General features: G+C 42.0%; 1 protein-coding gene across 1 annotated transcript; it reads left to right on the top strand.

Moving 5' to 3' along the window:
* Positions 1 to 3830: 3830 nt before the first annotated feature.
* Positions 3831 to 10994, top strand: LOC134601773 (interleukin-1 beta-like). Its single transcript, XM_063446274.1, has 8 exons — positions 3831 to 3843; positions 5767 to 5880; positions 5977 to 6031; positions 6192 to 6237; positions 6836 to 7058; positions 8287 to 8466; positions 10142 to 10275; positions 10788 to 10994. Exons 1-8 carry the CDS (start codon positions 3831 to 3833, stop codon positions 10992 to 10994), a joined length of 972 nt encoding a protein of 323 aa, XP_063302344.1.
* The last annotated feature ends 16832 nt before the right edge of the window (positions 10995 to 27826 follow it).

Here is a 27826-nt window from a genome sequence, read left to right as displayed (position 1 = left end):
CAAGCTTACATTCTATAGGAAATAAAAAGAGGGGGGGAAGGGCTGCGCTAGAGAGTAATAATACAGTATAAACCAGACCAAATGGTCACAATCCGATGGTAACGGTAAGCGTAAGTCTCTAGAAACAAGTGTAGAAAAATATATATAAAAGAGTCTTTGTAGATGATAAAAATACAGTGTAAAAATAAAAATAAAAATAAAAATAAATATAAAAAGTCTCACTGATATAACTTGGTGGGATATCTATACAGTCCTCAGGAGTTGATCCGTCCGGGTAGTAGGATAATCCGTATATGTGGAGACAAAATAGGAAACACGACAAACTGCCTATGGTGAAGTATTGCGGCTCCAAGGATAAGGTGAAGAGTAAAAAATAGGATAATACACTCACATTTGCAGGAGCTTTGGACCAGCTCTAGACTTTTGGGCGTTGCAGCGGTATGATCCCCGCTACCAGGATAAACTGGAGGAATCGTCCGTCAGTCCAACCTTGGTACTCCGAAATGTATGGGAAACAACAATAGTGCTCTCAGTAGGAAAAGTATGTAGAAATACAATAAATAAAATATACTTACAAGTATAGAGCAGGAAATACTCCTCTATTTATACAGCGCTGGTGGAATAATCCCCACCTAGGATTTCTTTGGCTCAGGATACGAGTGATAAAAAATAATAGAATAAAAAATAAAAATAAAAATAGGAAATATAAAAAAAAAAAAAAAAAATTAATAAAAAAAAAAAAATAAAAATTAATAATAAAAATGCCAGGAATAATAAAATTGTATATAAGATAAAATAAAGTAGGAGTTGGTCCTATAAAAAAGGTAACCAAAATCACTTTTATTATTAAAATACACAATGTAAAACCATTGACGCGTTTCACCTAAACAGGCTTTATCAAAATGGTAATATATTACATTACATGGGGATTATTCCACCAGCGCTGTATAAATAGAGCAGTATTTCCTGCTCTATACTTGTAAGTATATTTTATTTATTGTATTTCTACATACTTTTCCTACTGAGAGCACTATTGTTGTTTCCCATACATTTCGGAGTACCAAGGTTGGACTGACGGACGATTCCTCCAGTTTATCCTGGTAGCGGGGATCATACCGCTGCAACGCCCAAAAGTCTAGAGCTGGTCCAAAGCTCCTGCAAATGTGAGTGTATTATCCTATTTTTTACTCTTCACCTTATCCTTGGAGCCGCAATACTTCACCATAGGCAGTTTGTCGTGTTTCCTATTTTGTCTCCACATATACGGATTATCCTACTACCCGGACGGATCAACTCCTGAGGACTGTATAGATATCCCACCAAGTTATATCAGTGAGACTTTTTATATTTATTTTTATTTTTATTTTTATTTTTACACTGTATTTTTATCATCTACAAAGACTCTTTTATATATATTTTTCTACACTTGTTTCTAGAGACTTACGCTTACCGTTACCATCGGATTGTGACCATTTGGTCTGGTTTATACTGTATTATTACTCTCTAGCGCAGCCCTTCCCCCCCTCTTTTTATTTCCAGTCTGTTTTATTAGGGTTTTGTGGGATTCCCTAATTAGGGTTGCAGTTTTTTTCTGTTATTTAGCGCAGACTCTTCTTTTTGTTTTTTTACATTCTATAGGAGGTGGGGTGTAAAACACAATAGGACAGGAATTTGCAATCAAATAAGGTGGGCTGCCTTTTAGGAGAGAGCAAGAAACAGGTATGTGAGGTAGAGGTTAGTCTGGGAGGCCCATGGCTGGTGCAAGGATTTTTGCCGCCCTAGGCAAAAGAAAGATTTGCCGCCCCCCCCCTCTCTCACCCCCCCTCCCTTAGCGGTCTCTCCTCACCCCCCTCCCCTAGTGGTCTCTCCACCACCCCCTCCCTCCTTTAGTGGTCTCTCCCTCCCCCACGTTCTCCTCAACCCCCCCTCCCTGTGTTCTCATCTCCCCCCGTGTTCTCCTCTTCTTCTCCCCCGTGTTCTCCTCTTATTCCCCCCTCCCTGTGTTCTCCACTTCTTTCCCCCCCTGTAATCTCTTCTTCTCCCCCCTGTAATCTTCTCTTCTTCTCCCTCCCCCCCTGTAATTTTCTTTTCTTCTCCCCCCTTCCCTCCCTGTAATCTCTTCTTCTCCCCCCTAATATTCTCTTCTTCTCCCCCTCCCTGTAATCTTCTCTTCTTCTCCCCCCCCTCCAATCTTCTCCACTCCCCCCTCATTCCCTGTAATCTTCTCTTCTTCTCCCTCCCTCCCTGTAATATTCTTCCCCCTGCCTCCCTGTAATATTCTTCCCCCTCCCTCCCTGTAATACTCACAACATAAAAACAAACCAGTCTGTATGAAGCCTGAAGCCGATCAAATTCATATCAGAGGCTTCTTAATTGATCCTTGAAATATTTTATATAATAGGTTATTTAACACAACCATTTTGCATGTATGTGCTAAATACAAAGTTTAAACTGTAGAACTATTAAATGTCTTTACTTTACTATTTTACCAATCAAATACTAACAGCCAGATTATTCATTAATACATGTGACTGCGGGTACAGAATACTACAGTAGTCACAAGGTTGGGGAATACTTATAAGATTTGCTGCCTCTCTATAGTATTTAGCAAAGCACCTAATTTTTTCATGTTTTATCTTATGTTTGCACTTCCTTTATTGCAAATTCTGTTTAATTTAGAATTTCTTATCTCCTGCTCGGTAATAGCTTGCTAGACCCTGCAGGAGCCTCCTGTACGTAATTAAAGTTTAATTTACAGATCAGGAGATAAAAACTTTCAAAAAAAAAAAAGTACATCTGCTTTAAAAATGAAACCATTTTGAAAATGAAACCATGCAGGCTGTGTCAGTCACAACCAGGGAAGGTGTGGCTATGGCTGCATAAAGAAAATCAAAAGTAGTTTAACTACTAAATAGCAGAAAATTGAGCAGTGAAACTTCCGGGGTAAGAACTATACACTAAAACTGCCTTATTAAGCTAAAGTTGCTTTGGGGACTAGAGTGTTCCTTTAGAATCTTTTTCTCTCCCCCTCTTCCCCTTTCCTTTGTGTTCCTTTAGAATCCATTTCATGTGGGGGGAGGGTGGTAGGGCGTGATGACGTGACACGCACAGGAGATGGGCGGGTCCGGTTAAGGCGACGCAAGAACGAACCTTTTGATGCTGCTTGGGAGATCCGATCGGCATCGCAACCGTTTGAGCTCCATGTGTACATGGTGTTCTAGTGTTCCAGTGTCCTGGTGTTTGTATTAAAAGTCTACACTGAGAGAGCAGAAAAGGGGCTCCAATAAATAAGAAAAAGCCGTGGCTGTAGTTTAAGCAGCGAAATACCTACAGGCTTGCGCAGGAAAATTCATGACAGACCAGGAAGGTCGTAATTGACTCTAACAACAAAGTGGTGTGCAGTGCAAAATAAGTAATACCCCAAGTGAGATGCAGTGCATACACAGTAAGGATATATATAACCAATATAAAAATGGCACCAATATATACCCTAAATATCAGCAGGGTCAGATGGTAATGAGCCCAGATGTTTGAAGAGATCAATGGCACAAAACCTATGAATGGGTAAAAGGGAACAAACTCATACCGTAACACTGTAAAGTGATATAAGTATTTGAAAGGTATCTGTATGGTTCAACTCACATCTGTGAGAGCCTGTTTACAGAAAAACTGGCTCAGGAAGTAACACTTGTAAAGGAATCTGGAGTATATTCTAGTTGTATGCAGCTTGCTCCTCAAAATAAGAGGTACAGAGAAGGCACACCAATTAAAAAGCAAATTTTCTAATTTATTACAAAGTATATATAAAATCTTACATGAAAGTTGTGAAAATGCCGTTCTCAGGTAAGTACTAAAAGCACAACGAGTTTCGATGAACTCACTCGTCTTCCTCAGGTGCAATAACAACAAACAAGCTTCGTACACAGTTAAATGCATCAAATAGCACGGGAAACGGGTACTTAGAACCCGCCCACTATGCCTAATAGCCAATCAGCAATGTGGTTTCTTCCTCCCATTTGGTTTCCTTCGAATGTGTGTGTGTGTGTCTGTCAGTGAGTTTCTGTGTGTGAGTGTATGTCTGTCAGTGTATGTCTGTCAGTGAGTGAATGTATGTATGTCAGTGAGTGTCTGTGTGTGTCTGTCAGTGAATGTCTGTCAGTGAGTGTCTGTCTGTCACTGTCAGTGTGTGTGTGTCTGTCAGTGTATGTCTGTCAGTGAGTGAGTATGTGTCTGTCAGTGAGTGAGTGTATGTCTGTCAGTGAGTGTGTGTCTGTCTGTCAGTGAGTGTCTGTGTGTATGTGTCTGTCAGTGAGTGTGTGCTTGTGTGTCTGTCAATGAGTGAGTGTATGTCTGTCAGTAAGTGTGTGAGTGTGCTTTTGTCTGTCACTGAGTGAGTGTATGTCTGTCAGTGAGTGTATGTCTGTCAATAAGTATCTGTGTGTGTCTGTCAGTAAGTGAGTGTGTCTGTCAGTGAGAGTATGCCTGTCAGTGAGTTTCTGTGTGTGTCAGTGAGTGAGTGTGTGTGCGTCAGTGAGTGAGTATGTGTCTGTCAATGAGTGAGTGACATGAGGGGGCGGCAAAATGGATCTTTGCCTAGGGCGGCATAAATCCTTGCACCGGCCCTGTTTATATGGGTAGCTTAACCAATCCATCTCACAGCCCAGGTACTGGAGGAAGGAGTGTAGGTCATTAGAATCATGATTATGGCTCACACGAGCGATATGTTGCACTGCTGAGGTGACTTACTCTTTAATAAATACAGTTACCACTTGTATCGTGGAGTGCTGCCCATTATCCTGTTTTTCTAGTATAAAACAAAAAGACAGATCACAGAGAGCCAGTGGGCTTACAATCTACAGATGGAAGTTGTGACAAGTAGGAGAACCCTGGCTCATCTTCATATTATTACTGTTAACACTCACCCAACTACCTATAGTGACCTTCCAATAGTTATTTTTTAATCCACCTTTTTTTTCTCAAAGCTCTTCGCGCACCAATTATAAATTCCAGTAAGTGTGGGTTGTCTTCTGATTTGTGGAATACTGGATGTAAAATGTATTTGGTTCAAAGCCATTTTAGGAAACTGGTCTACTGACCTCTGTGTCTGGCAAACAAAGTGTTCAGCTGGGCCATCATGGGTGTACCTTCACCTGACGTCTACCATAAATTTGGATGTATTTGATAGGAGTGAGGACTTTGGGTCTGTCTCTAAAACCTTTTTTTGTTGATGAAGTTGCTGATTTGACTAAAACGTCCAAATTGTGCAGGCTTTCAGATAGAAAAAGAAACAAACAATCAAACAGAATCAGTACACACTGCACAAAACCTGAACTGCCTAATCAAATTGTAACACAGAAGATAAAAAATATGGAAACAAGTCCTTCCCTCCACCAGACCACAATCTTTACTGTTAAATCTGCTCCATGATTTTTTTACATTTTATTTGTGTTGGACCATTTGTTATAAACCACCTTTGAATTGAGAGAATATTACCGAATTGTAAAATTCTGTAATATGCTTAACAGGGCTTTAACAATCTGAATAAAAGCAGAAACAGGAAGTCCTACCCCAACCTTCCATTGCATCCACCACCTTTATGCAATTTATGTTGCAGAGATTCCTCTTTCCATTTCCTGTCTATAATTAAAGTCGTAAAGAAACTGTAAATAAAAATCTGAAAATATTAACCCCCCAAAAAAGTTTCCCACGATTGATGGCTAGTGACAATTGCAGCAAGCTGTGTTAAAACCTTTCTTGCACAATCAGAGGGCGTGTTAGCATTGTCTTATAAAAGCAACAGAGGACAAAGCAGATTATACCAAATAATATCATCTATCTGGGAAACAACAAGATCTCAATCTCAGGACAGATCAATATCAGGTATTTATCATCCTGCCTGCTGTCTCATATCTACATCAGATGGATAAATTCTTCCTTTAGCTAAATCATTGATTTCTTTATTTTATGTCTAAACAGAAATGACAATGGCACAAGTATCAGGCATGGAATTCAATCCAAAGGACAATACAAGGTAACGTGGCATATAATATATATATATATATTTATTTTATTTTTTTAATTTACATTTAATTGTATTATGTATAAACTTGTTTTTAATCATTATTGTATTTTTAGTATTTCCAACTTTGTATCTGATTGGAGAAACTAAACACATTTTTTCTTTATTTTAGTGAATATGAGGAAAATCACTATGGAGTTTTTTCCTGTGGATCCAAGGTAAATGCCACCACAGTGTCAATTTAATTTAAATAATATTAAATGCTCTTTATTACAATTAATACACAGTCCCTTTATAGAGGCGTGATTAAACAGAGTCCTCTTATTTTCGTATAGAAATATTTGTTTATCATCAATTTCTTGGATCTTGGGCTTAACCACTGAACAGAATATTTATAATTAAAAAAGTAATATATTCAAATTAACAATCATAACTGGTTTCACATGAGATTTAAGTACATCTGACTAATTAACAAACTTTTAACAATGACTAATTTGCAAACCTTTATGCAACATAGTGAAGTATAATGTGCAATGGTGATGAAAAAGAGGGAACTCCTATAAATTGATAGAAATGTAGTATTGATATAATATTTATGCTCAATAGTCCATGTGATGACACTAAAATCGTCAGGTTGGAAAAATAGTAAAACTGCAGTAATGTTGGTTTAAACTTTCCAATCTGTTTCTCAGTTGTTGTTTTTTTGTTTTACTATTTAGTGATTAAACCCCTAGATCTGCCATGTGGTGTTTGACTGTCTTGTATTTGGAATATTATTTTAAAACATAGTTAATGTGGCCTATTGTCTTTTCACAGAAAGGGGTTCACAATTCCCACTGCATCTCCTGTCACAGAAGGTCCTGTGTGTGCAGTTCTGGAATACATCTGGAGATGGCCACAGAGGTGGATTCTGGGTATTCTTTCAGGAAAACCGTGGTACTCGTGGTGGCTGTTGAAAAGCTGAAAAAAGGGTTAATTTGCAACATGGGGTTCAAAGACACAGATTTACTAAATCTGATAAATGACATTTTTGTGCAAGGTAAGCAGCAAAGTGGTTAAGAAGAGTTTATTACATTCAATTTATCAGCACTGAGGGTTATAAATGAAGAGCATTTTTTTTTTTTAACAAAATGCCAGACGTGGAGCAATCAGATGGAATATTTAATTGGTTGGCAAATGCTTCTTGTCACAAATATATCCCCAGAATGATTAGCCAGGTACCACAACTAGACATGTGTAGCGTGTGCTGTATTCTACAAACAGATGGAGATACTATGACTTAACTGCTACACAAGTTGGAGACAAGATGTATTACATATCAATAGCAATTACTACGAGACTGTTAAAATGCAAATGTATATTATAAATAATCTCGTTTGCTTGTAAATAGAAATAAACATATAAAATATAATATTGTTTTTCTTATTTAGTGGCAGGTTGGTTAGTTATAAAACTATAGAGTTAAATAGCTGAAGTATTATTGGCAGCAATGAATGCCCATTAGTAATGATCATTTGAGTGCTCAGTGCCAGATGGAAGCTGGCAAAGTGACATTAACCCACCCAGGGAATTTTTTATTTAGTGGCAGATTGGTTAGTTATAAGTTAAACACCTTTTCACTGCACGCTGAGGAAAGCCTGCACCTAAACAGCCTCTCCAGCACCAAAGTGTTAGGAATAACTAATTGTACAGCGCTGCGGAATCTGTTGGCGCTTTATAAATAGCAGTAATAAATAAATAAATAAATAATATGTGTTTGTATTCCTAACACTACAGTGATCCTTTAAGAAAGCCTGTAGTAGACAGCGCTTGCAGCTGCCACACAACACCGGTGGTTGTCCTAAATCTGATATATAGATTCAGTTCTCGCCACGCATGCGCATTAGGTGCCAAGATCGGTGTGACGTCATGGGTGGAGGAATTAGGTAATCGAATAAAAGGATTTTAAAACACTTTCATTTCCAGGAGAGGGGACCGGGGGACCGCGGAGGCAGATGGACACTTTAATGTTAGAAATAGTTTTGAATTCCTGACACTATAGTGTTCCATTAATCGACCATGGGGATTTTAGCAACCATGTAGTTGACACAATGAATCTAATGTCAGTACTGCTTAGTATGAAGACCAAAAAACTGGAATTTTATTTAAAATAGTAATACACAGCAAGACAGAAGACTGGTGTTGATTCATCGGAAGTAAAATAAGTTCCTCAATTTAACAGTAAATTCTAACAGACTGCATGTTTTGTGTTTTTTTTTTTTTTTTAGAAGAAATTCCATTTGAAAACACAGAATTCACTTTCGCTTCCTTCCCCAAGTACAAGTGCATTAAAACAAGTCAATACAGTATCAGAGATTCTCACAATAAGAGCATGGCTTTGCAGCAATTCCCTGGGAACGCCAAACTTGTAGCTGTTTTGCTTCAAGGTTTAAACACCCAGAGAGAAGGTAAGTCAGTGTTACAGTGTCAGAGTCATAGGCTAAAATGCATGCTTCTAGGACAAGAGATGAATTACTATTTACTGGAAATGTTTCTAGTAGCAGCCAGTATTACAACCTCCATGGGCAGGGTAACCCTGCAAAGAAAACATTGCCTTTCCTCCAGACTAAGATGAAGTGTTTTGGGTGCCTAGAGTGTTCCTTCCAGATGTTGTTGACTACAACTCCCTTGATGCTTTGCCAGCATCAGGGCTGCCATCAATTGACACAGCTCAAGGTCTGGGCCCCCGGGGGCCCGACCACCAGTCCACCCACAGGGCCTGCCCGCGAGTCCGCCCACAAGGATAAAGTGTGTGTGTGTGTGTACTGAATGTGGTGTGTGTATAGTGGATGTAGAATGTTTGTAGTGGATGCAGTATGTGTGTCATGGATGCAGTGTGTATAGTGGATGCAGAATGTACTGTTTGTGTAATGTATGTAATGTTTGTATGAATTAGATGCAGAGTGTGTGTGTAGTGAATGTAGGTGTGTATAGTGAATGCAGACTGTGTGTTTGTGTAGTGGATGTACTATGTGTATAGTGAATGCAGAGTGTGTGTTTGTATAATGGCTGCAGAGTGTGTGCTTTGTAGTGGATGTAGTGTTTATAGTGAATGCAGAGTGTGTATAGTGAATGTAGTGTGTTTGTAGTGAATGCAGAGTGTGTATAGTGAATGTAGTGTGTGTGTTGTGAGGGCAGAGTGTGTATAGTGAATGTAGTCTGATTGTGGTGAATGCAAAATGTGTATAGTGAATGGAGTGTGTTTGTAATGAGTGCAGAGTGTGTATAGTAAATGGAGTGTGTTTGTTATGAGTGCAGAGTGTGTATAGTAAATGGAGTGTGTTTGTAATGAGTGCAGAGTGTGTATAGTAAATGGAGTGTGTTTGTAATGAGTGCAGAGTGTGTATAGTGAATGGAGTGTGTTTGTAATGAGTGCAGAGTGTGTATAGTGAATGGAGTGTGTTTGTAATGAGTGCAGAGTGTGTATAGTGAATGTAGTGTGTTTGTAATGAGTGCAGAGTGTGTATAGTGAATGTAGTGTGTTTGTAGTGAGTGCAAAGTGTTACCTAGTGGTCCGGTGGCATGGTGGAGGGAGCCAGCTGCTGCACACTGCAGAGGGGAGCCCAGCAGCACACCGACTTGCGTGCTGTGCGGAGTGTTGCCATGGTAACCCGTGGCAACCCTCTGACAGCTGCAGGGCTCAGGAAAGTTAGACAGAGAGAATCTGGAAAGGAAGACAGAGTGTCCTGCTGGGCCCATGACAGCCATTATGGTTGTCATGCCCTGATGGTGGCCCTGGCCAGCATAATGACTGTAAGGGCATTATGGGAAATGTAGTGCAGAACATCTGGAGGGCCAAAGGGACAGTATAGGCATCAAGGCCACATTTAGCTTAATGAAGCCGTTTTTGTGTATAGATCATGTCCCTGCAGTCTCACTGCTCAATCACACTGCAGGGGCCATCACTACCACTGAATTATTGACTTAAGTGAGTGCTGTCAGGAATCCAAACTGAATTTAAAATTTAGACCAGAGTAGCTGAACTAGAAGTATTGTTTTCATTGTGTGTAAATTAAAATTACAATTTCTGCAGCAATTGATTATGGGTTGTTATATTAACATTTTTTTTTCTTTTCTTTACAGAGAAGATTACCATGTCTTTTTACGCTACACAGAGTTTGAGCTCACACCAACAAGCAGTAACTTTGGGTCTAGCGGGGAAGAACCTCTACCTATCATGCACCCTTGTAGAAGGCGAAGCTCAGCTGCATTTGGAAGTAAGTAAAGTAGTAAATGCAACCAAAAGAGCATTTTCCTTTCCCAGCATCGATTGTCATCTTAATTAGACTGTAATTGAATATTTTTGGATAAGTGTTTCAAATAATGTAATATTTTTGGATAAACTAAAATATTTTTTTTTCAAAGTATTAACATATCAAAAATATATCATATATACTGTTTTTCGCCGAAAATAAGCCCTACCCTGAAAATAAGCCCTAGTCGTTCTCTAATCTTTGTTCAGGCAATTTTCCCCGAACGCAGGATTCCATTCGCAAGTAAGCTTATCTATGTTCTGGGAAACTGCGTTTTTCAAGGGGGGGGAGGGGGAGGGAAATATAAGACCCGGTCTTATTTTCGGGGAAATACAGAAAAAATATATATCAATATATTAAAAATAGAAAAATATTAAAATATTTTTTTAAATATTAAATACATTTTTACATTTCAGCTCTAGTGACAAGCCGGTATTGCACAATAATAATTCCAACCTTTCTTATTTTTTACTCAGGAGGTCAAGAACATTAAAGAAGTGAAAAATGAGGATTTGTTAAGATTTATTTTCCAGAAGTCTGCATTTGGGTCTAGATTCACCTTTGAGTCTGCGGCTTGCCCTGGCTGGTATATCAGCACTTCTCAAGCTGAAAACGAATTGGTCCAGATAAAGGCTGAAGTTGATCAAAGATATATTAGAGAATTCTTTGTCCTTAGTCCTTAGTCCTAGAATGTGTATATATATATTTATGTATTTATATATTGCTATATATGAATAGCATCATTTGTTATCCAACCCAGTATCCTGCATGTATGTACTGAGTACACGGCAGAAAAAATTGTGCTGTTTAATATAAGGCTCTGGCATAGAAACAAAACTTTACATACATATTGTGCTGGTGATATTCCAATGAAATGCATAGCTCTAGTTGTGTATAATGCATTCTGGGATTGTTGCAATGCATTGTTCATGTGGGTTGTAACCGTCACACAAGCAAAAAAAAAATACAGTGTCAGTTCTTAACAAGAATAGATTATAGCAGAATGTCCATATTCAAAATATTGAAGCTCTACATACATACCAGACACGTGTAAAAAAGCAAACAGCATTTAGTTTTTATGTTTTAACTTTTATAAAGTTTATGTTTCTCTGTGGGAGATTATACAAGTAGCACCGATTGGCGTTGCTTACCTCCTACAGTTTAAAACGAGCATTCATTTATTTTACCTTTTGCCATTGTATGTTTTATATAGTATATTTTTATTCACCGCTAATTGTATATAATAATTAAAATTATTTAATTGCATTACAATACAAACATCAAATTCTGTAATATCTATGTTTTATTTGGCATTTACATTTTTAAGGAATGTGAATAGTATTGCCATAGAGAATAAAAGAGTATTCATATTTCTAATGTCACAGTCTGTATATTTGTTTATTAAAGAGTGAGCAATAAACAATTTGGGATACTGCCACCTGAATGAATAACACTGCCTCCTTCCCATGCCAAATTAACAACTTCTTCTACCATGTATGGTTGTTATATGTCAGGTGTTACTTTGTGTGTGTGTGTGAGCCAGTTTGGTTTTCAAAAAGTAAAAGCTTGGTTACTTATTCAGACTTTACAATGCATGGATTTGCCAGGTTTGGTGCAGATTATAAAATCAATGTAATTTGGCTCAAACTATATTGCCCAATTTGGAAGTTTACTGAATGATTTGTAAGTAATTACTTTTATGTAAAAGAAGCTGGATGAACAAGAAGCCAATCTTAATATGAAGCCTTGAGAATAGAAAGAGATCGGCAGCCTTCAAATATGAAGCTGGCCAAATAAGAAGCTAACGTCAGCATCATAGTTTAGTGTTATTGAAAAGGGTGTTTAAGGCATGCGGAATTTGAGGTTTATTTGCAAAGTACTCACTGTCCCATTTATTTTGTAGTCCAGACAGCCTGCTATGAATAGAAACATAGAAACATAGAATGTGACGGCTGAGAAGAACCATTCGGCCCATCTAGTCTGCCTAATTTTTAAAATACTTTCACTAGTCCCTGGCCTTATCTTATAGTTAGGATAGCCTTATGCCTATCCCACGCATGCTTAAACTCCTTTACGGTGTTAACCTCTACCACTTCAGCTGGAAGACTATTCCATGCATCCACTACCCTCTCAGTAAAGTAATACTTCCTGATATTATTTTTAAACCTTTGCCCCTCTAGTTTAAGACTATGTCCTCTGGTTGTGGTAGTTTTCTTCTTTTAAATATGGTCTCCTCCTTTACTGTGTTGATTCCCTTTATGTATTTAAATGTTTCTATCATATCCCCCCTGTCTCGTCTTTCCTCCAAGCTATACATGTTAAGATCCTTTATCCTTTCCTGGTAAGTTTTATCCTGCAATCCATGAACCAGTTTAGTAGCCCTTCTCTGAACTCCCTCTAAAGTATCAATATCCTTCTGAAGATACGGTCTCCAGTACTGCGTATAATACACCAAGTGAGGTCTCACCAGTGTTCTGTACAATGGCATGAGCACTTCCCTCTTTCTACTGCTAAAACCTTACCCTATACAACCAAGCATTCTGCTAGCATTTCCTGCTGCTCTGTTACATTGTCTTCCTACCTTTAAGTCATCAGAAATAATCACCCCTAAATCCCTTTCCTCAGATGTTGAGGGTAGGACTCTATCAAATATTCTGTACTCTGCCCTTGGGTTTTTACATCCAAGATGCATTATATTGCACCTATTCACATTAAATGTCAGTTGCCACAACTCTGACTATTTTTCTAGTTTACCTAAATCATTTGCCATTTGGCTTATCCCTCCTGGAACATCAACCCTGTTACATATCTTAATATTACCATCAAGACATTGTGCAATGTCACAAATAAAAATATTAAAGAGAATGGGTCCAAGTACAGATCCCTGAGGTACCCCACTGCTGACAAGCCCAAGCTTCGAATATACTCCATTGACTACAACCCTCTGTTGCCTGTAACTCAGCCACTGCCTAACCCATTCAACAATATTGGAATCCAAACTTAAATATATTGATAAGCCTTATATGTGCAACAGTGTCAAAAGCCTTACTGAAATCTAGGTAAGCAATGTCTACTGCACCACCCTGATCTATTATATTAGTTACCCAATCAAAAAATTCAGTAAGATTAGTTTGACATGATCTCCCTGAAGTAAACCCATGTTGTCTCTGATCTTGAAATCCATGTGTTTTGTTTTTTTTTTGTTTTTTTTAAATTCTTTATTTTTGCAGTGCATATCAAGTGAACAGACACATATGAGGTACCCCAACGGCAATCCTCATGCGTTTTTGAGACATATGTAACAATGGGGTAGACGAGTATACATGCACTTCTTTTTTTTATGTTTAACCCCTTAAGGACACATGACATGTCTGACACGTCATGATTCCCTTTTATTCCAGAAGTTTGGTCCTTAAGGGGTTAAACAAGTAGTAGTATTCACATACAATAATCAACAGCTAGAGCCAGCATGAACTGTGGCGTGTAGGTTATCAAGCCTAAGACATTGTGTTTTTTCAGGCAGTTGCGTACTGGAAGTAATATTAAATTGCAAGGACTATAGCTTAACAGAGCCTATCATTCACTTCCCACTTCCTCATTTACTGAGCTGTGTGTATCAGTAGGCAGCCTACATATGCTTACTCGACTTATGTGTATCATTTATCTAATCAAGGCCCTTTGCACAAGTAGACTAATGGGCTGTGAGCCTGTCAGGGAACAGATAGATAAGTGACTTAAAGAAAAACAAAAAGGAATTATATGGTAAGTGAACTAAAAAGCTAACTAAAGAGCATATATACAAGCTTTGTTCATATCTGAGAACGGTCATATAACAGCACTACTCGCCGTGCCCCAACAGCTTTAGCAAAGTTATGAGTTACACAGAATGACATAGTGGTTGCGAAGTCAGAGCAGTGTGTTACACAAGGGGACAGTCAAGTTATGCTTAGGTTATTGCTGGGACTCAAACAAGCTCGATAAATTTGAACAGCTTGCAGGCGTCGTGGCGCTCAAGAATAGTTGGCACTTTTTATATTATGAGAAACAATAAAAATCATAGGGTAAAACAAGTTACATGAGTAGAGTGTATATGACAGCTATGCATATTGACATGTACTCATTATCTAGATTGCACATTGCTAGCAATAAAACATTGAGATGAACATATAGGTAAACCAGTGAATGGGCTCATTATGAAGCTGTGAACGTTCATACAAAGGTAGTTAACTGTAGTTAGGGTTAATTCTGCTTCGTGGCCACTGGGTACTGGTTGCTCTGTAAAGACTCTTAGGGAACAGTTAGTTTTAATTTCTCTGCCAGAGGACTGGTGTACATTACGTGCTGTCCGTTTATCCTGCACCTCTTTTGGGCCATCGGATCTTGGCAGGCTGTATGGTCAGTCAGCCGACGCCTGTTCTGCTGGGCTGTGGTCGCTGTGTGTGAGCCTCCTGAGCCAGTGTTCTCCCGCTTGCGTGCCACGGAGGGGCTCTCCAACTATGCCTCCCACCGGCATCAAGTCTCGCTGCCCCCTGGTCTTCTTTACGGCCGACACCGTAAGTTTGCAGGTGCTTTGTTGCGCCTCGTTGGGTGAGGGTTGCTGGGGTGCTGGTGAGTCGGCATGTTGCTCCGTGAGGCGTGGGGACGTGCCCGTTGGCGCCACGGGTATCTGGTGCTGCTGCTCTCCGGCATCGTCGTCTCCCGGGATCCATCTTGGAGGCGCGAGGGGCATTCCCGCTTAGGAGCCGCCGGGTTGCTGGGCGGATCCAAGCTTCCACCTTCCTCATCTCCCTTCTGTATGTCCGTACCTCGGTATAGTGCTTGGCCCAGAGGCCGGCGCGCATCTGGTCATGGAACATCCATGTATCCGTAGGAGGCTTAATGCGCACACGTGTGAGGGTCGGCTGTGAGTGAGCCGCCATCTTGTTTGGGTCCAGGCAGGCCCGACTTGCTTTGGGTGCCCTTGCATAGTCATGCTTGATTGCGGGGGTGTTCGCCCCCATCGAGGACCGGGATATCCCCCGCCGGTCCAGAGGGGGGGGCAGCAGGGCTCTGCTGTATCTGGGTGTTTGTGTCGGTTCCTTGCCGAGGGATCGGCCGTCTCCCTCGGGCCGTAGGTTCCGTTCCAAGACAGGCCGCATGGTCGGCCGCATGGTCTGCCCGGGCCATTTCGCCTCACTTTGGTGCCAGTCAGGTATCATTCTGTTCCTCTAGGTTTCGTGAGACGGATTCTGGTTACCTGGAGCCGCCAGCGTTAACGGACCGGTCGGTTGTCGCTGATTTGTGTTTAGTTTTGCTGGAGCTCTGAGATTGTGCGTCCGGCAATCTTGGCTGTCAGGCCCCGCCCCCCGAAATCCATGTGTTTTTAGATGTTCAACAATCCTATCCTTTAACATGGTTTCCATTACTTTACCCACTACTGAAGTAAGGCTTACTGGCCTATAGTTGCCCGACTCCTCTCTAATACCTTTCTTGTGAATGGACACAAAATTCACTAACTTCCAATCTTCTGGGACCTCTCCTGTTAACCATGATTGATTAAATAAATCTGTTAAAGGACCACTATAGTGCCAGGAAAACATACTCATTTTCCTGGCACTATAGTGCCGTGAGGGTGCCCCCGCTCTCAGGGTCCCTCTCCCACCGGGCTCTAGGGGGTGGAAGGGGTTAAACTTACCTCTTTCTCCAGCGCCGGGTGGGGGATTCTCCTCCTCCTCTCCGCCTCCTCGGCTGAATTTGCATGCGCAGCAAGAGCTGCGCGCGCATTCAGCCAGTCTCATAGGAAAGCATTTACAATGCTTTCCTATGGACGCTGGTGTTTTCTCACTGTGATTTTCACAGTGAGAAGCACGCAAGCGCCTCTAGGGGCTGTCAATGAGACAGCCACTAGAGGCTGGATTAACCCTAATATAAACTGCTATGTTTGTAGAAAAAAGGGTTAAACCTAGTTGGACCTGGCACCAGACCACTTCATTAAGCTGAAGTGGTCTGGGTGCCTATAGTGGTCCTTTAATGGTTTTGCTAGTACACCACTAAGCTCTTTTAATAACTTTAGGTGTATTCCATCAGGTCCCATTGACTTATTTGTCTACTTTTGACAGTTGAAATAGAACCTCTTCCTCTGTAAACTCACATGTAACAAATGACTAATTTGTCCTTTTTCCTAACTGAGGCCCCTTTCCTTCATTTTCATCTGTAAATACCGAACAAAAATATTCATCGAGGCAGTCAGCTAGACCTTTATCCTCTTCTACATACCTTCCTTCCTTTGTTTTAAATCTAACTAATCCTTGTTTTACTTTCCTTTTCTCATTTATGTATCTAAAAAATGTTTTGTCCCCTTTTTTACTGACTGTGCTATTTTCTCTTCTATGTGTGATTTGGAAGCTCTTATAACTTGCTTAGCCTTTTTTTTGCCTAATCTTATAGATTAGTGTCTTCCTCGCTCTGTTTTTTTTTTTTTTTATAATTACTAAATGCTAACGTTTTGTTTATTACTGCTTTGGCCACATCTGCGGAGTACCACAGTGGTTTCTTGAATTTTTTGCTTTTAATGACAAACCTAATGCAATTTTATGTTGCCTTCAGCTGTGCAACTTTTAAATATTCCCAAATTTAGAATTGTGCCCTGAATGCACAGACTGAAAGGTAAATGAGAGAAGCTAGAGAAAGAGTCGCAACGCTTTCCACACTGGCAGTAAGTGGCGGAGTATGTTCCGCCAGTGCTATTTGCAGCAGTCAGCCACAGAGGAGAGCCTGCAACCATCATACTAGTCCTGCCATCTAACCTTAACTGCGGATGACTGAACTCATCTACTGCAAGGGATCTATGGAGACAGCAAACATGTTACTGCACTTTGGTACCCCTGGTATCCTGAGTGGGGAGAAAGACACACAGAAGGACACGAGGGGGGAGAAAGACACACAGATGTGCCTGGGGGTGAGAAAGACCACAGAGGCTGGGGATGAAAGCGCCACACAGAAGAGCCTGTGAGTGGAACTACAAACGCCGTTCCCGCTGTTCCTGCAGGCACTCAGGGGGTGGCTGTTCCCCCTGTCATGCGGGGGGCCCAATAGGTGGCCTGATGGGCCCTACCCTGGCGGGCGCCTGTCTCCATATCAGACGCGGCGAGGGAGCTGTGTTCTCTCTGCTCCCTCTCGGCGCACGCCGTTTGCTGATGCCAGGAGCCGGACTATGACGTCATATTTCGGCTCCCTGCATCAGTAGACAGCCCGCGCAGCGAGAGGGAGCAGAGAGGACACAGCTCCCTCACTGCATCTGATATGGCGACAGGTGCCCGCCCCACTGGATCCCAGGGACAGGTCCACGCCAGCTCTCAGGTAGGGCTGGGTGGATATTTTGTAATTATAAAAAAAAAATTGTGAGTGTATATGTGTGTGTGTTTGTGTCTGTGTGTCTGTGAGCAGGGCCGCCATCAGGGGGTGACAACCATAACGGTTGTCACGGGCCCGGCGGCCCTGGGGGGCCCGGACTGCTCTGGCAGTCCTGGGCCCCACTTTCCCTCTCTGCACACATAGATAGCGAATATCGCTATCTATGTGTGCAGCCGCGGGCCCCCGGCTCCCTGTTACCACAGAGAGAGCCCAGGCAGCACACAGCCTCTTCTCTCTTCTCTCTTGTAATAACTCTCGCGAGACCCGGTTGCCATGGCAACGCTCCGCGGGTCTCGCGAGAATTATTGGAAGAGAGAAGAGAGGAGAAGCTGTGTGCTGCCTGGGCCCCCTCTGCGGTAACAGGGAGCGGGGCCCCCCACCGGACCACCAGGGATGGAATCTCCCCCCTCCCTGGACAAAGGTAAGCAGGGAGGGGGGAGAAACTTGTAATAAAAAAAAAAAAATAATGATGTAAAAATTTTTCCCCCGTCCTCTGAGTCACACCGGGTGGCCCATGCACTTAGGGCCACCCGGAGGGCTTGTATCAGCGGGGGCCCGGTCGGGCGCTCTTTCCCTTTAACACCGCGACCGGGCCCCTTGCTTTCTGGCAGCCGGCTGGGAGGAAGTGACAGCCGCAAGTCACTTCCTCCCATAAAGAGAGGAGCTGCATGGAAGGTGTCAGGAGGAGTCGCGAGGGAGAGAGGACGAGGCTGCAGTGAGGATGGGGGATCCTCACTCCCATCATCCTCAGGCACCACACTGGACCCCAGGGAATCCACCCTCCAGCAAAAGGTAGGAAACTGGAGGGTGGGTTTAAAAATGTACATTTTACATGTGTGTCAGTATGTCTGTGTGTGTGTCAGTATGTCTGTGTGTGTGTCAGTATGTCTGTGTGTGTGTCAGTATGTCTGTTTGTCTGTGTGTCAATATATCTGTCTGTGTGTCTGTATATGTCTGTTTGTCGGTGTGTCAGTATGTCTGTTTGTCTGTGTGTCAATATATCTGTCTGTGTGTCTGTATATGTCTGTTTGTCTGTGTGTCAGTATGTCTGTTTGTCTGTGTGTCTGTGTGTCAATATATCTGTGTGTGTCAGTAGGTCTGTGTGTGTGTCAGTATGTCTATGTGTGTGTGTCAGTATGTCTGTCAGTGCATGTCCATGCATGTGTCAGTCTCTGTATGTGTCTGTGTGTCTGTCAGTATATCAGTCTGTGTGTGTCAGTATATGTGCCTGGATGTGTGTCAGTATTTCTCAGTGTATATGGGTGTCAGTGTGTCTGTCAGAGTGTGTGTGTGTGTGTGTGTGTCAGTATCTTGGTCAGTGTATGTGCCTGTGTGTGGGTGTCAGTATTTCTGTCAGTATGTTGATCGGTGTGTGTGTCAGTATGTCTGTATATGTGCCTGTGTGTCAGTATGTCTGTATATGAGCCTGTGTGTCAGTATGTCTGTATATGAGCCTGTGTGTGTGTCAGTACGTCTACCAGTGTATGTGTCTGTGTGTGTCAATATATGTACCTGTGTGTCAGTATGTCTGTCAGTGTATGTGCCTGCTTATCTGTATGTAGTCAGTGTATGTATCTGTGTATCTGCTTGTGTGTCAGAGTATTTACCTGTGCATCTGAGCCGCAACTTTATATACAAATATACCCCTCCATTCAAACTTCAACACTACATACAAGCACACTCCTACATTCAAAAACAAACACTACACATAAATGCACACTTGCATTCAAACTCCAGTACCACATACAAACACATTCACACAAACATACTTTATACAAACACATGCTTACATTCAAACACACAAAACAGTGCTAAATACAACCCTGCAAGCATGGGAAATTGGTAGAGCCCCAGCTGTCAAAGCATTGTTGGAGTTGCACGACAGATGGGGTTCTACCTTTAGTCCAATCTTGCAATTGGGTGTCCCAATAAAATTCATTCTATTTTAGTGCCGCCACTGCATTGGGATGGATGCCGTGATTGCATACCAGGGAGTGAGGGGCGACGGCGGCAGGGCACAGGGGGCCCAAGCAAACGCTTGCCCAGGGTCCAGTCGTTATTAAAGACGGCCCTGCACACACACACTGCATACACTGACACAACACACACACACTGCATACACTGACACAACACACACTCTGCATACACTAACACAACACACTCTGCATACACTGACACAACACACTCTGCATACACTGACACAACACACTCTGCAAACACTGACACAACACACACTGCATACACGAATACAACACACACTGCATACACTAATACACTAATAGAAACATAGAAACATAGAATGTGACGGCAGATAAGAACCATTCGGCCCATCTAGTCTGCCCAGTTGTACAACATGCATTCACTAATACAACATGCACTCTGCATACACTACACACGCACTGCATCCACTATACTGACACACACTCTGCATTCACTACACTAACACACACTCTGCATTCGCTACACACTAACACACTCTCTGCATTCACTACACATTAACACTCTGCATTCACTACACTAACACACACTCTGCATCCGCTACACATTAACACACACTCTGCATTCACTACAAATTTACACACACTACATTCATTACACTGACACACTCTGCATTCACTACACCCTAACACACACTCTGCATTTATTACACACTAACACACACTCTGCATTCACTAAACTATGCACACACTCTGGATTCACTATACTGACACACACTCTGCATTAACTGTACACACAGCATCCACTACACAAACATCCTTTATTCACAGTACACACACTACATCCAACACAAATTGAAACACTCTGCATTCACTATACACAGACACTGTGTCTAATACACACACTACATCCACTACAGACACTGCATCCACTAAACACATTTTATCTAGTACATACAAACACTACATCCACTACACAAACACACACTACATCACTGTACACACACTACATCCACTACTCAAACACTCTCTGCATTCACTACACATTAACACTCTGCATTCACTACACTAACACACACACTCTGCATCCGCTACACACACTAACACACTCTCTGCATTCACTGCACTAACACACACACACTACATTCATTACACTGACACACTCTGCATTCACTACACACTAACACACTTTCTGCATTCATTACACACTAACACACACTCTGCATTCATTACACACTAACACACACTCTGCATTCACTAAACTATGCACACACTCTGGATTCACTATACTGATACACACTCTGCATTCACTACACTAACATACACTCTGCATTAACTGTACACACAGCATCCACTACACAAACATCCTGTATTCACAGTACACACACTACATCCACCATAAATTGAAACACTCTGCATTCACTATACACAGACACTGCGTCTACTACACACACTACATCCACTACAGACACTGCATCCACTAAACACATTTCATATAGTACATACAAACACTACATCCACTACACAGACACACACTACATCACTGTACACACACTACATCCACTACTCAAACACACTCTGCGTTCACTATACACACTGCATCCGCTACACAAACACACACTCTGCATTTACTCTGCATTTACTGCACAAACAGTATCTAATACACACAAACACTACAACCATTACACACATTCTAATTTACTTTCACCATACACCCGACATTCAGTCCTGCATCATTGTCAGCGGACTAGGTAGGGCGTGGGCGGGCCTGGGAGGGGGGGGGGGCCCAGACCTTGTGCTTTGTCAGGGGCCCCAAAATTTCTGATGGCAGCCCTGTCTGTGAGTGTATGTGTGTGTGTCTGTGAGTGTATGTGTGTGTGTGTCAGTGTGTCTGAGTATGTGTGTGTGTGTGTGTGTGAGTGTGTGTGAGTGTGCCTGTGAGTGTTTATGTGTGTCTGCGAGTGTGTGAGTGTCTGAGTGTATGTGTGTGTGTGTATCCGTGTGTGTGTGTCTGAGTATGTGTGTCAGTATGTGTGTGCACGCGTATATATATGTATATATATATATATATATATGTGTGTATGTCAGTGTGTGTGTGCGTGCATGCGTATATATATATATATATATATATATATATATATTGTGACCGAAAGCAAGGAATTGTGCTGGAAGGAACCTATATACCTCCCCAGATTTTGCAAGGTTCTTACTTTGTGTAATTAGCCCCAGGGAATTATGTTATGTTATAATGAATGTTGCACTTTAAATATGTGTATATTTGGGCCCTGGGGTGGAGCACCTGGAGAGTAGGGTGGGCCAGTGCTCCACTCCACAATTTGGAAGTTGCTTGTAACCTACAGGTGAGAAGTCCAGTTCCAGAGTTTGAATCCTAATCTAACTCACCTGAAAAGGATTGCCAATTACCGGTGCTATTAAGTACTCCCCTGCCAAGGAAGGAGGGAGATTGTGTTTGGTTTCTGTGAGTGGAAACAGAGAGCTGAAAACCCTGAAGCAGTAAGGTTGTTTATATTTATGTTTATGTTGGGAAATGGATAAGCCATCCAACCCAGTTAGCTGATTATTTTGTTTAGTTAGTGCTCAGAAGATCAAGGCTTTTGTTTGATATATTTTTGTTACCTTTATACCTTACTGTGCATTTATTTTGGAACCTCAATAAAAGAGCAAGTCCTTTTACCTCATCCAGCGTGTGAAGTGTCTCTAAAGCCTGAAAAGACTGTGTGTAACATCCCAATCCCAGGACAAGGTACCAAGGGAAAGGAGTACTTTTGTCACATATGGTGGAGGATGCGGGCAGCACACGGCAAAGTCTGTAAGTAGGGAGAAAGAGACTGCTGAGAAAATGGAGGATGTCATGAAAGCTTTGCTCCAGTCCACTGCTGTACAGCAAGAGACAAACAGGAGGACTGCAGAGACTAATGCAATACAGCAAGAGAGCCTTTCAATACTGCAGCAGCTTGTACTGGCTCAAAAGGAAAATACAGATGCTTTATTCAAGCAAGTTGAAGCAACACAGGCAGCAGCTCATCAATTGCTCAGAGAGGAGCAGCAGCATGCCACATGTGTCATACAGCAGGAGATCCAGAGTCTATCACAAAGGCTGGCCAGGGATGCCACAGAATCACCACAATGTCCGAAGGTGATCAGAGTGAGTCACTACTTGCAAAAGATGGTATCCACAGATGATGTAGAGGCCTACCTGTTGGCATTTGAGCGAACCGCTGAGCGAGAAGGTTGGCCTGAAGTGGAATGGGCAAGCCTGCTAGCACCATTTCTTACTGATGAATCCCAGAAAGCATACTATGATCTGGAACCAGCGGAAGCCAGTGACTACAAGAAGCTAAAAGCAGAAATACTGGCACGCCTGGGGGTGACAACAGCCGTCCGTGCCCAGAGATTTCATTCATGGACTTACAGCCTGGATAAAGCGATTCGTTCACAGATGTTTGACTTGATACACCTTGCCAGAAAATGGTTGCAGCCAGAGATCAACTCACCCAGCCGCATTGTGGAGCAACTGGTGATGGAAAGATTCCTAAGAGGCTTACCTATTGGGCTTCGTCGGTGGGTCAGCCAGAGCAATCCCCAAACAGCAGACCAATTGGTTGAATTGGTTGAACGGTATATAGCAGCGGGAGAACTGCTTCAACCTCCTGGCCAAGAGAGACCCAAGAATCCGAAAATCTGGTAAGACTGTTCCAGGGAACAGGGGGTCTTTTGATGAGAGAACAGGGTCTTATTACCCAAGAGACATTGTTAAAAGAGAAAAAGACTTTGGGAGGTGGGAAGAGCCTACAAATGAATCAAAAAGTACTAATTATGGTATAAAATGCTTTAAATGCAGAAACTTTGGACATATTGCAAAAGACTGTCCTGAAAATGTTGAACCAATGGAGTGTAATTTTGGTAATAATTGGGAAGGAATTGCACTTTATTCACAGGTTGTATGTTCTGTGAAAAAAATGGTTATTTGAATAGTCACCCTGGGTGTACCGTGAATGTGGAGGGAAAAAAATATACAGGCATTGCTAGATTCAGGGAGTATGGTTACCCTTCTAGACCAATCCTTATTACAGGATACTCATATTGTTAACTCTGGAAAAGTTGATATTGCTTGTGTGCACGGGGATATACATAACTACCCTACTGCAGATATACTTGTTAAAACCCAGTGTGGTACTGTAAACTGCAGAGTGGGGCTGGTACCAAAACTGGCACATGAAATGATTATTGGAAGGGATTTTCCCCATTTTCTAGACCTATGGGCATGTTTTGAAAACCCATCAGGTGAACAGAATGATGAATTTCCTTTTGCAGATACTCTCGCAGATGAGAGAGATCATGATGATGAGCCTAACAGTATGCAGCACTCCCCTATAAAAACATTAGTTGGTGAAAACCCAGAACAAACTAATGCGGGACCTTCTAGAAGCTCTGAACCAGATATAGAATTAGTTGATTTAGAGGTTAGGCCTGGTAACTTCAGAAGTGCACAGTGGTCTGACCCAACATTATTGGTAGCCAGGAATAATATTTCTATAAGGAATGGATCCCCTGTCAATCCAGGGAATTCTCTTACTTACCCTTATTTTGAAGTGGATAATGATCTGTTGTACAGAGTTGAGAAAAAAGAGTCCGTTATTACAAAGCAGCTGTTAGTACCACAAGCCTATTGGCGCACTGTGTTAAACCTTGCACATAGCCATGTTTTGGGGGGTCACCTAGGGGTTGACAAAACAAGAGAGCGTGTTTTGAGGAGATTTTACTGTCCTGGAGTAATCGCAGCTATCAAAAACTACTGTTCGTCATGCCCTGAATGTCAGGTTACTGCGCCCTTTACGGCTTACCGTAGCCCTTTAGTACCCTTGCCTGTTATTGAAGTGCCTTTTAAACGTATTGCTATGGATTTTGTGGGTCCTCTGGTAAAATCCAGTAGGGGGCATCAGTATATATTAGTAGTACTAGACTATGCTACCCGTTACCCTGAGGCAATACCTATGCGCACAACCTCAGCAAGTCCATTGCTAAAGAGTTAATGATGATGTTTAGCCGGGTTGGGATTCCCAAGGAGATCCTATCAGATCAGGGCACTCCATTCATGTCCAAGGTTACAAAGGAACTCTGCAAGCTCCTTCACATTAGACACCTCAAAACCTCTGTTTATCACCCACAAACCGATGGTTTGGTTGAGCGATTTAATAAAACGTTAAAGGCTATGCTGCGCAAAGTAACTGATAAAGATGGAAAAAACTGGGACTTTTTATTGCCCTATTTAATGTTTGCCATTAGAGAAGTACCCCAAGCTTCCACGGGTTTCTCACCTTTTGAATTATTATATGGCAGACACCCCGGGGGATTACTTGACATAGCAAAGGAAACTTGGGAACAAGAAGCAAACCCACATCGCAGTGTAATAGAACACATAACTCAGATGCAGGAACGTATTGAAGCCATTATGCCAATAGTCAGAGAACACATGCAAAAGGCTCAACAAAATCAGCAGAAAAGCTATAATAAGGATGCTAGAATTCGAATATTTCAACCAGGAGACAGAGTATTAGTCCTGGTTCCCACAGTAGAGAACAAATTCCTGGCAACTTGGCATGGGCCTTATGAGATTATTGAAAGAGTAGGAGAGGTAAATTATAAAGTAAGGCAACCAGGTAGAAGAAAGGAAGTGCAAATATACCATGTCAATTTGCTAAAACCATGGAAAGAAAGGGAAGTTCTGGTTACTACAGAGGCTTCAACCTTCCCTGATAAGTGTAATATAGACCCCGAAGTAAATATCTCAGAGACCCTGTCAATACACCAGACAAGGGAAGTTAAGGAGTTTATAAGATTAAATAAAGAGGTATTCTCCCCAGTCCCAGGAAGGACTAGTGTGATTAAACATGACATTTTGACAGAACCAGGAAAAAGGGTCAATCTCAAACCATACAGAATACCCGAGGCTCGCAGAGAAGCTATCAGAGCAGAGGTTAAGAAAATGTTAGATCTTGGAGTCATTGAGGAGTCACAAAGTGACTGGAGCAGTCCAATTGTGCTGGTACCAAAGCCTGATAATACAGTACGGTTTTGTAATGATTATCGCAAACTGAATGCTATTTCTAAGTTTGATGCATACCCCATGCCTAGAGTTGATGAGCTAGTAGAACGACTTGGGAGAGCTCGGTACCTCACTACACTAGATTTAACCAAAGGTTATTGGCAAGTATCACTCACAGAGCGAGCAAAAGAAAAGACAGCATTTTCTACTCCTGATGGCCTATTTCAGTACAGAGTTTTGCCTTTCGGCTTGCATGGTGCCCCTGCCACATTCCAAAGAATGATGGACAGAATACTAAAGCCGCATGTGCGCTATGCAGCTGCATACTTGGATGATGTTGTAGTACACAGTGAGGATTGGGAATCTCACCTTCCAAAAGTACAGGCTGTCCTTAACTCAATACAAAATGCTGGCTTAACTGCTAACCCTAATAAATGTACGATTGGCCTAGAGGAAGCAAAATATTTGGGCTACTCTATTGGTAGGGGACTAGTGAAACCCCAAGTTGCTAAAATTGAAGCCATACGAAATTGGCCGAGACCACTGACTAAGAAACAGGTGAGAACATTTCTTGGCCTCATTGGCTATTACAGGAGATTTATATCCAATTTTGCTACAATTGGAAGCCCATTAACTGACCTTACTAAAGCTAATGCTCCAGTAGTGGTAAAATGGTCCCCAGAGACGGAACAGGCATTCAGAAAGCTTAAAGAAGCCATTTGTGCCCAACCAGTGTTGGTAACACCTAATTTTTCTAAAGAATTTATTTTACAGACAGATGCATCTGATGTAGGACTAGGTGCCTCTCTCTCTCAAGAAATTCAGGGTGAGGAGCACCCCATATTATATTTAAGCAGGAAGCTTAATCCCCAAGAAAGAAACTATTCCATTGTTGAGAAGGAGTGTCTGGCTATAAAGTGGGCAGTAGACACACTTAAATACTATCTCTTGGGACGAAAATTCAGACTAGTGACAGACCATGCACCCCTTACTTGGATGAGCCAAAACAGGGAGAAAAATAGTAGAGTAACCCGCTGGTTCCTTAGCTTGCAACCCTATAATTTCTCAATAGAGCATAGGGCTGGGAGTAAACAGGGAAATGCAGATGGTCTTTCGCGGATGCACTCGCTAATGTCCATGGTCGCTCGACCCAATAGGTCTGAGCTGGGGGGGAGGATCTGTGTGACCGAAAGCAAGGAATTGTGGTGGAAGGAACCTATATACCTCCCCAGATTTTGCAAGGTTCTTACTTTGTGTAATTAGCCCCAGGGAATTATGTTATAATGAATGTTGCACTTTAAATATGTGTATATTTGGGCCCTGGGGTAGAGCACCTGGAGAGTAGGGTGGGCCAGTGCTCCACTCCACAATTTGGAAGTTGCTTGTAACCTACAGGTGAGAAGTCCAGTTCCATAGTGATGTCGCGAACATAAAATTTTCGGTTCGCGAACGGCGAACGCGAACTTCCGCAAATGTTCGCGAACGGGCGAACCGGGCGAACCGCCATAGACTTCAATGGGCAGGCGAATTTTGAGAACCCACAGGGATTTTTTCTGGCCACAATAGTGATGGAAAAGTTGTTTCAAAGGGACTAACACCTGGACTGTGGCATGCCGGAGGGGGATCCATGGCAAAACTCCCATGGAAAATTACATAGTTGATGCAGAGTCTGGTTTTAATCCATAAAGGGCATAAATCACCTAACATTCCTAAATTGTTTGGAATAACGTGCTTTAAAACAGCGGCATTGAGCATTTCTTTAGGGTCAGGTGCAGGTTGCTCGTAGGCTTGTGTTATAATTTGTTTTGCAGAGAGCGCCTTCCGCATCCATAACATAGGAGCGAGGAGCAGCCCTCTGAACACAGGTACCCAGTCTCCAGCGACTAGTTCTGTCATACAGATTGGCTCTCCACTGCTAAGTTACAATAGACAACAACCAAGCCCACTTTTACTTGCGTTATTGTGAATAGTTACAGCTCTTGTAACATCCTAGTACTTCAGGACAGGTTTATCTGTGACCAAACGTTTGATGTCCTGCACAGCATTGTCATGCTTAGGAAGCCAATGCCAAACCGCATCCTTGTCTAGAAGCCTTCTCAATAGCGTGCAAATCTCTGAG

The sequence above is a fragment of the Pelobates fuscus genome, chromosome 3 (genome assembly GCF_036172605.1).
Source record: "Pelobates fuscus isolate aPelFus1 chromosome 3, aPelFus1.pri, whole genome shotgun sequence".
In the NCBI taxonomy this organism is placed as follows: domain Eukaryota; kingdom Metazoa; phylum Chordata; class Amphibia; order Anura; family Pelobatidae; genus Pelobates; species Pelobates fuscus.
The sequence above is the reverse complement of the archived record's forward strand: the minus strand, read 5'-3'. Positions and strand labels throughout refer to the sequence as shown.